The sequence below is a fragment of the Penaeus vannamei genome, chromosome 17, assembly GCF_042767895.1.
Source record: "Penaeus vannamei isolate JL-2024 chromosome 17, ASM4276789v1, whole genome shotgun sequence".
NCBI lineage: Eukaryota > Metazoa > Arthropoda > Malacostraca > Decapoda > Penaeidae > Penaeus > Penaeus vannamei.
Genome location: NC_091565.1, coordinates 20484775 through 20494774, shown reverse-complemented (window position 1 = coordinate 20494774; position 10000 = coordinate 20484775). Strand labels below are relative to the sequence as shown.

The 10000-nt window shown below is 35.8% G+C and overlaps 1 protein-coding gene and 1 long non-coding RNA gene across 4 annotated transcripts in view; one reads left to right on the top strand and one right to left on the bottom strand.

The window, feature by feature from the left end:
- LOC138864543 (uncharacterized) overlaps positions 1–698 on the bottom strand; it is an 11274-nt gene extending 10576 nt beyond the window's left edge. Inside the window, exon 1 of the long non-coding RNA XR_011399195.1 lies at positions 558–698. This is a non-coding gene — a long non-coding RNA (uncharacterized lncRNA). The remainder of the gene's footprint in view (positions 1–557) is intronic.
- Positions 1–10000, top strand: part of Sbf (SET domain binding factor) — an 84353-nt gene that overhangs the window by 66920 nt on the left and 7433 nt on the right. For all 3 annotated transcript variants that reach the window (XM_070132062.1, XM_070132063.1, XM_070132061.1), the window contains 7 exons: positions 537–682; positions 2378–2513; positions 2733–2918; positions 3074–3290; positions 3442–3575; positions 4255–4436; positions 6424–6571. In XM_070132062.1, coding sequence (XP_069988163.1) covers positions 537–682; positions 2378–2513; positions 2733–2918; positions 3074–3290; positions 3442–3575; positions 4255–4436; positions 6424–6571 — 1149 coding nt within the window. The remainder of the gene's footprint in view (positions 1–536; positions 683–2377; positions 2514–2732; positions 2919–3073; positions 3291–3441; positions 3576–4254; positions 4437–6423; positions 6572–10000) is intronic.

Sequence of the window (10000 nt, the reverse complement as noted above, 5' to 3'; positions counted from 1 at the left end):
CTCATGCTTATTACACTATTTATTAATTAAGTCTACTTATATAATAGTAGGATTTTCGGTCCCCCGCGATCACATATTGTTGTAAAATATTCTGTACAGTTCTGTATTGTGCTATAAACTCTCTCCCGGGTGTCAGCATCACTGGTCACTTAAGGTCAGCATTTATAGTAATAAATAGCTTGATTTCTGGTCTGGGGGCTGGTATAGGATTTGAACCCTAATGCCCGAGTCTAGTACACCTATAGGACTTGTAAAGGAACTTCCCCATCACTCTGCTTTCATGCCACTGCACACATTAATCTGTACATGACTACTTTGGCATACTGTGACAAAGGAATGAAAGGACAAATAATGGGAATCCCCTATATTAACTTATTTCATGTTGTGCTTGTTTTCATTGTGCATTGTTTATTTCTGATATTTTTTTATTTGTTTGAGATTTGCAGATTAGAAGAAAAAAAATTAATACATATATACACTGATACCAATACATGGCTAAGAATGGATATTTCATAAGCTCAATATTTGTTTATCAGGGCATCAAGACAGATGCTTACCACAAGACAGAGTTCATCCCCGTTGAGTACACAGAGGTGCGCCAAATCAAGTCCTCTTTCAAGAAGCTAATGAGAGCCTGTGTACCCTCCTCTCCAGCTGCTGAACAAGAACAGTCCTTCTTCAGGTAGGTGTTTCTTTCCTAGTGGTCATTTGGTGTGTGAAGTGCCAGATAAACCATCTAAGTCTCCATTATAGTTATCAGTTGTAAATTACTCATGATGGTAGATAGCTCGTCTAACCAGTTGTCATGGAAAATACCATGCTATCTATTCAGTGATGGTTCTGGCTATACTCTTCATGACTTCATGGCTTATGACATATAAACATGTCATGACGCACAATGGGTGGGCCAGCTGTATACAGCTTATTCATATTACCCACTTATCAGCTGCTGTAGAATGCACACAAACTGCTGCTCATTGGCCTTTTTTCTGTTTAGTTGATCAACTATAGATAAAAAGCTATCTAATCCATGATATCAGTCTGTGCAAGATAAGTTATAGACATCATGAAAACTTGATGGTTCAAAAAAAGACAGGAAAGTTCAGAGCTACCTTTGCACACAAGGAAATTAGCAAATTGAATTACCTTTTCTGTCTTTTACCCTGTGTACCACACATATTTAAGTGTGATACTAAACAGAAGTTGTTAGAAGAAAAAGAAAGAAAGAAAGAACAAAAACAGAAGAGTAATATGACCTGCTATATTTTGCCTTGCAGAGCAGATATACCTGACTATGACAATTGCTGTATATTATTTTGGTGGCAAAATATTAGCATCTTTTGATTCTTAGGAGAAGTGTCCTGCAAAAGTAGAGTAGTTTTCATTTTGTCATCACAAGAGCTATTGCATTATATAGAATTCTTCTTGAAAATATTTGTGAATACCAAGATTTTAAAATAACAGAGAAACTCCCCTAAGAAAATTGTGTATTGTCCTCATTATTTTTAATAATTATTATATAAAAGAAGTTGAGGAAAAAATTATATACTTGTATGATTATTAAGAGTACGGGATATTGCTTTTTAAAAAAATCTTTATGGGGAATGGGGCTATGGTGTTAGTATAATGGGTGTGGCTGTCGAAAACTTGCCAATCAGTACCAGATTTATAAGCTGGCATCACATACTCATTCTACTTTTGGTAACTAATTGACATGAGTAATCTTTAACCCCTGCCATTCAGATGAAGTGACCATCACATCATGAAAAAAATAACTTTAGGGGTAGATGCCATTATGGAAAAATTTGGCTGTGGGCTGGGTTATGGAAACTTTCCTTCATGAGAATTTCGGCTGAAGGCCAAGGTGAAGGGAATGACAAACCACAGCTCTTGGAGGGTGATTGGACTTGGTGGGCATTTAGGAAGGGACTTTTGCAATGTTTCCATCAATAAATGAGTGACTAGAAAACTACTCCATGGAGGATGCTATTTCCGTGCTCATGATTAAATTCTTATTACTTACTGTTATTATTATTGCACTGAGTTTTGGACTCCCTAGAGAGATGATATGGATTCTGTGAAGGGAAAACAGTCTGTTACTACCTGGTTGAAGAAATCAAATGACAAATATTGATACTGGAAAATGCCAAAGAATATTAAAATGCTTCTGCAGAAAATTCAGAAAATAACATTGCAAAAGGGAGGCATGGAGTTTTGTTCCTGTGTGCCCAACCTGCAAGCCACACACTTGACAGACTGGCTGTTCAAGTAAGCTTAATGCCAGTATTTTGGACTACATGCGAGGGTGAAGCTTCTGGAGCATCGGTTATCCAGGCTCACATCCTTGCTGCTTCATTAACTTTTTTTCCCCCCACAGAGCAATTGAGAATAGTGAATGGTTGAATCAGCTGGAGACCCTCCTGCAGGTAGCAGGGGCCATTGTTGACCTGATTGATTTGTTAGGAGCATCAGTTATGCTTCTCCTAGAGGATGGATGGGACTTCACTGCTCAGGTAAGTGACTAGCTTTTCTTGAGATATGATTTGTATAGAACTCACAATTCAGCTGAAATGGTGTTGTCATCAGAATATTATCAAAATTTTTCCTTTTTGATAATGCTTTATATTGACAGACAGTACTCTATGGGAGAATAGGCATCAGCTGTAAGTTTAATTATATGAAACCATACTGTGATTATGATTGGATGTTTATTATTTTGACAAATCTTTCAGGTAACCAGCATAGCTCAACTCTGCTTGGATCCATACTACCGCACTATTGAAGGGTTCAGAGTCCTGATTGAGAAAGAGTGGCTTGCATTTGGTCATCGATTCAATCACCGCTCAAATCTCCTCCAGGGATCCCAAGCTAGTGGCTTTGCTCCTATATTCCTACAATTTCTAGATGCTGTCCATCAGGTAAAAATTTCTTTGGGCTGATATCATGCTTGATTTTACTAATATAATTATTCAACACTGCCTGCACGCAAGTCTGGGCAGTCTGGTAATGTGCTTTTATGAGACTAGATGAAAAATATTTAGTGCTGTTTTCTCAGAACAATTTTTTTCCTCAGATCCAGCGGCAGTTTCCCTTATCTTTTGAATTCAATGAATACTACCTCCGTTTTTTGGCTTACCACTATGTATCAGCTCGTTTCCGCACATTCTTGAGTGATTCAGAACTAGAGAGGGCAGAGTTGGGCATCATGACAGAGGAAGACAAGCGAGGTTCCTTGTCAAGACACCACAAAGGTTTAGAGGCATCGCAGGATGATGACATTTATCCAGGAGGTCTGTAGGTTGCACTGGTTGTAAGCTAAGGAACACTGGTTAATAGATTCCTGATGCTCAGAATTGATGAACTAATAGAAAATGGATAAGTGGGAACTTCTTTTTCTTTTTTTGTATTTTATAAGAAGCTCAGTATCTATACCTTTTCCAGGAGGAAGAGTGTCATCACCAGGTTCTTCAGGACACTTAGGCACATCTGTATTTGACTACATAGAGAAACACAGTGGTCGCCACTCCAGCTTTTACAATTTCCTTTACGTTGGAGACAGAATTAGTGATTCTGCAGTATGTATTTTGATATGTTGTGCATTCATACATTTATTTGATTAATTTAAGAATGAAGAGATACTAATTAAATGCATAACTAATGAGAAAGAAAGCAGAAGTAAATAATGCCACAGTCATGGCATAGTGGGATGATCAGCCTTCCTGCCCACAAATTGGAATATAAATGATATTGAGAGGGATATTGCAGGCATAAAACAGGATGATTTTTAAGCAGTGTTTCATTAAAGTGGAAAAAGGCAAAAGAGAAGTGTTTACTATTTATTGCTACTGTGAGTGCATATATAATATTGTTTACACATATATGGCTCCAGAAGATCTTTGTCACCAAGGACTCAGTTGCTTAGCTTCCTTGATATTGAAATTTGCCCTCTTTTGTTGAATGCACAGGAAGAGTTTTTAACTGTATTACTATTATTATGATTGATAGCATTTTTACCAACTCTGCATGAGATTTCTTGGGACCATACCAAGTCACATGCTGGATATCTTAGCCAGTTGCTCGAATGAGAAATTAGATGTTACTCATTCTCAATGCTCTTGACTGGAGCATAAATAATTGATTAAGAAATGAAGCTAAAAAGAGGCAGTAAGCAGTTGGATAATGTTGAAATTAGTTTAGTTTAAGCCTTCCAATGTCTTTTCCAAAGTACCAAACATTGATTTCCATGCTTTAAAGGTATTGAGGCCAGTGAAGGAGTTGAGTGCACTTCAGTTGTGGAGCTACTTGATAGGAGAAGAACTACGCCATGGCCCTTCTTATGACCCTGAGGTGCGCAGCCTTGACCGACAACAAGAGGAGGAAGCAGAAGCTGCAGATGGCACAACAACCACTTCCCAACGCAGGATTGTTATTAGTGGGTATGTAATATATGTTATATAGATATAGATGGATATATGTGTGTATATGTGTGTGTGTGTGTGTGTGTGTGTGTGTGTGTATTTATATATTTATATATTTATATATTTATAGATACATTTACATATATATATATATATATATATATATATATATATATATATATATATATATATATATATATATATATATATATATATATATATATATATATATATATATATATATATATATATATATATATATATATATATATATATATATATATACTTATTTATTTATATATAAATAGATACATTTACATATATATATATATATATATATATATATATATATATATATATTATATATATATATATATATATATATATATATATATATATATATATATTTATATATTTATATATTTATAGATACATTTACATATATATATATATATATATATATATATATATATATATATATATATATATACACATATATCATCATCATTAGGGGGCTAATGCCGACAGGGGCGCATAGCTGCATCCACCCTTTGTTTCCACCTTTTGCGGTCCCTCATGGCAAACTGCCAGGCAGGGGCTAAGCCCATCTCGAGCTCCTCACAACAGGTTTGATCGATCTGCCCAAGCCACGAGCTCTTAGGTCGTCCCACAAGCCTCCTCCACCCAGGGTTGTCTCTTACGGAGACAACCTGATGGGCAGGATCATCCTGTGGGAAATGAGCCAAGTGTCCGTATAGCCTAAGTTGGCGATCACAGATTGTGCAGGTAACAGGTCCTGTGCCTGTCTCACAGTGCAACCGTTGGTTGGACAAGTGGTCCCACCAACTGTACCCCATGAACCAATGCAAGGACCTATTACAGAAGGCATCAAGACGAGACTCCAAGGCACAGGATAATGTCCAGGTTTCACTACCATATAGCAAAACTGGCATTATTAGGGCCTTGAAAACCCGTAGCCTGGTTCTTCTGCACAGGTACAGGCATCTCCAAATAATATTGTCAAGACAGTTCATGACCCCTGCTGCCAGGCCAATCCGTCTGCTGACTTCTTGGTCTGACAGCTTAGAATTATGAACTACACTACAAGGTATGTAAAGCTCTCCGTGACTTCAATGTCCTTCGCTTTATTACTAAATGCATCCAGAGCCACTGCTAAGGTTTCCAAAGACTCAGATAGAATTGCAACATCATCAGCAAAGTCAAGGTCTGTAACCTTGACATTGCCCAGAGTTGCTCCACAATGACTTTGAACAGTAGCTCTGCCCATTATCCAGTCCATGTAAGTATTGAAAAGTGTTAGTGCAAGGTCACAGCCTTGCCTCACTCCTGAACTAATAGGAAAGAAGCTCGACAGGCCCCCACTACACTTAACAGCACTTTTAGTACCAGTATATAGACTTGCTATTAGTCCAATGATCCTTGTTGGAATTCCTCTCAGCCTCAGGATCTCCGTGTGTGTGTGTGTGTATACACACACACACACACACACACACACACACACACACACACACACACACACACACACACACACACACACACACACACACACACACACACACACACACACACACACACATACACACACACACACACACACACACACACACACAGACACACACACACACACACACACACACACACACACACACACACACACACACACACACACACACACACACAGACACACACACACAGACACACAGACACACACACACACACACACACACACACACACACACACACACACACACACACACACACACACACACACACACACATACATACATACATATACATATATATATACATACATACATGTGTGTGTGTGTGCGTGCGTGCGTGCATGCGTGTGTACTATTATACGATTTTCTTTCTTTTTTCTCTCATTTCTTTCTCTCTCTCTTTTTTTCTCTCTCAGCACAATATTTACATCAGTTTGTAAAATATTCTAGTTTTAATCATTGACATTTGTTTCTTCATAAAGATATGATTGTGTGTGGGGAGTCCAGGCAGATACTTTCACAGCACAGCTGGAGGAGTTGCGTCATTTGGAGCTGGAACTGGGACATCTCCCCCAGAAGTGGAACGTGCACTGGGATAAGTTGGAATTGCCTCCACCTGAACAGCTGACAGTAGGTGTCTTTTTCTATACCTATGTGTATCTGTCTGCCTTGTCAGAGCAATTCAAAATGAGGTATAAGGAAAAAACTCTAGAAAGAATTAATTTAAGATAAACTTTTATACTCTATAGTACTTGTTTGCCTAAATGATTTTTTCAGAGTAGGTCACAGAAACAGCAAGGTGAAAGGTGGATATTTCTTGCCAAAATTGTTATTGACCTCCTCCATCTCCAAGATTGTAAAGATGTTTTCCTTTTGAAGTCATGCTTTCAAAATCCCAAAAAAATTCCAATTCCAATCATCTATGAACTCCACTTGTCTGTCAGACAGCCACTTCTTCATCACCCTTAAAGCATGGCAAGGGTTATTGTTCTATTGAAGGATATCAGCACATCTTGGCAAAACATACCATTAAGGGGACCGTCCCTAAATGGGGGGAGTCATATTGTTAAATGTAAAAAATTAATAAAAATAAAAAATAAAAAAAAAGAAAAAGAAAAAAAATGCAGGGCAATGGCTCCTGCAAAAAAAAACTGTTTATTTATTTTATTTTATTTTATTTATTTTATTTTATTTTTTTTTTCAATCTTTTATAACATCCCTGTGCGGTTGAGTCCTTGTCCCAGAGGATTATGAATTATATCTTGAAAAAAATGTGAATGAACATCAATGAATTCCTACTACAACTTTGTATCCCTTTTTTTTTTTTTTATTATTTTTTTTTTATTTTTTTTTTTTTTCTCTCTCGATTTAGTTTCCTCAGAAAAAAAAATAAAGAAAGAAAGAAAAATCATATTTACCTCTTTTTTTATTTTCAAAAATTCATATAAAAAAATGATAAAAATGTCAAAAATTTAATACAATGTTGTCTGTGCATTTTCACAAGGTTTCCAAAGATATATCCAAAATTTTAATTGGAGAGAAACTGGGGCAAGGAATCAACTGTAGTTCAAAAAAAAAGAAAAATTGAAAAACAAGTAAAAAAAAAGAAGTTATTTGATCATTAAGTTGCGAGTTGTAGAAACAAACAAACAAATGACTCCTGTGAAAAGGGGCAAATCCAGGCCCAATTACAACATGACCATTCTTTAAAACTGGTTGTTTTGTGTATTTTACCTCTTTTGTTAATGTTTTCTTGTGTATACATTTGTTTACATGTGTATACACTTGTAAATTATTGTAAAGGGACATGTTTGTGCACGTATATATGCGTATATTGGCATATACCCATTAGATCCATAATTATTTATTTTATTTATTCATTTTCTTTTTATTCTACTCTACTCTTCTTCTGTATCGCCAAACCACATGATTCCGCCTCGAAACAAGCAATAAACATTTAGCTAATTATGGAGGGACAATGAATTGTTTCCTTTTTGTTAGAAATAACTGTTCAGAAAACATTGATATGTTAAAAATATTTTGAAAAACAAATCGCTTGTATTTGTTTATCGTAGATGCTTCATCTTGTGGTGTAACAATAGGTATCAGGTATTTGTAGGCCGATTTTAGGAGTTTACACCAATCATTTATGTCATACTCTTTCTTTACAATTTATTTTTTTCATTAAATGGATTCATAATGACATAATGGTGTTTAATCAATTAGCTTCAAATGAAAACACTTATGTAAAAAAATTTGCAATCAAAAAAAGTCAAAAGCAGTGGGGATGCTTGGAATTCTGTCACGTGGGTCCCTCCAAGATGGCCATTGATGCGGATAAGCACCCAGCCCAAGTAAATATCTATTTGTTGCAGGTTTATTTTAAGAGATACAGAATTGTAATTGCTTATGTATTATCAGTGAACCCTAAACATTTTTGCATGATGAATATGTCAAAATCAAATCGTATGTATTTTATTTTATGGGAAAGAAATTTGAAAAGTCGCGTAAGGATTTTTTATTTTTCTTCGTTTTTCATATCATAAATCTTTCACTTTGGGAAAAAACTCTTGTATTAAGACACTCTTATCTTCCTGTGATCCATTTCAATAGGTAATATCACTACAATGCATCATTTTCACTCCTGCAAAGCTAGAGTGTGGAAAGGTGAAAATCGCTGACACAGCGGCAATGATACTTGGGGTTTTGGCTTTGCATGCTGTCGAAATTTTTCATTGCGGGTGCCCATACTCAAGTGGGTAATTCTACACTCATTTACAGATATGAAACTGAGCATAACTCATTTTCGAACACTCCATCCGAAAATCCCCAATTCGCTCACCCCACCCCCGGGATGGTCCCCTTAAATTCTTTTCCATAAGGTTAATGCAGGGTTTAAAGTTCATTGTTTTACTCTTAGGGAGAACAAATTTACCAAAGACCCCTAATCAAAATGGCACCCCTTACTATAAACAAGTACCCCCGGACGATGACAAGAGGTCCCTGTTGCCATCAGGCATGTATTGCCAGATAGCAATGTAGGCAACTTCAATTATGGATATATATACAATATCCAATTGTTTGATTTAAAATCCTTCTCACCCCCCTTTGAAATATTTTATAGCCAGAATGAAATGTAATACAAAAAGGAATATAGAGCAAAGTACAATATTCACAGATCATCATGTTTCCAAAACAATATTTTTCAGACAAAAGGACAAAAATTTATAAAACATACCATATTTACACTAAAAATGAATATGGGTTACAAAACAGGATTGCACAGGGATTGAACCTATGACAAGGAATGGGGTTATATGAATAGATTCAAGGTTAATAGAATACTTTATTTAAACTAATGTATATACTTCCAGCCAAACACCTTGAAAAGAGAAGAGTGTAGCATTACCTCAGCTCTAAGAACAGAATGGAGTCATCTTAATTAGTATAGTTAGTATAGTTACAAATATAAATACATAATATCTGTCAGATAAATATGATCATAATCATATCAATATGTTAAAAAGGCCCCTAAAATGGCTAATGAGAAACAATAAATGCTGGATATGATTGTAATGCTCAAGATTTTTTCTTTTTCTTCTTCTTCTTGCTCTTCTTCTTCTTTTAAAGGATGTTGAGCCTTGAATCTGGGAAGGAATAGAGGTCTAAACTATTTTGCCTAAATAAGTGACTATATGACAGAACAAAAAATGATAGGGGCGGGAGGGGGCAGAAATAATAAGTCTGAGGATGAGTACAGTAATTATGGGTAGGGAGGAGAGTTAGTGAATTATTCTTGGTTATGTTCATGAGTGTGGCTATTAGAAATATAGAACAATAAAATATATCTTTTCTCGTATAAAATCAAGCTTTTGAAATACCATGATCCGAAACTTAGGAAACTTTAAAAAATTTGGCTTTTATAGTGTCAGGGTAGAGACCTGCTGCTAGATTTGTAATTTGAAGGAATTTTTAGTGATTGCTGTTTTATAAAAACTGGAAATAGCCAAAGCTGGTGAAATGCTTATTTTATATAAGTTGCTCTTGTTACATGTTGTA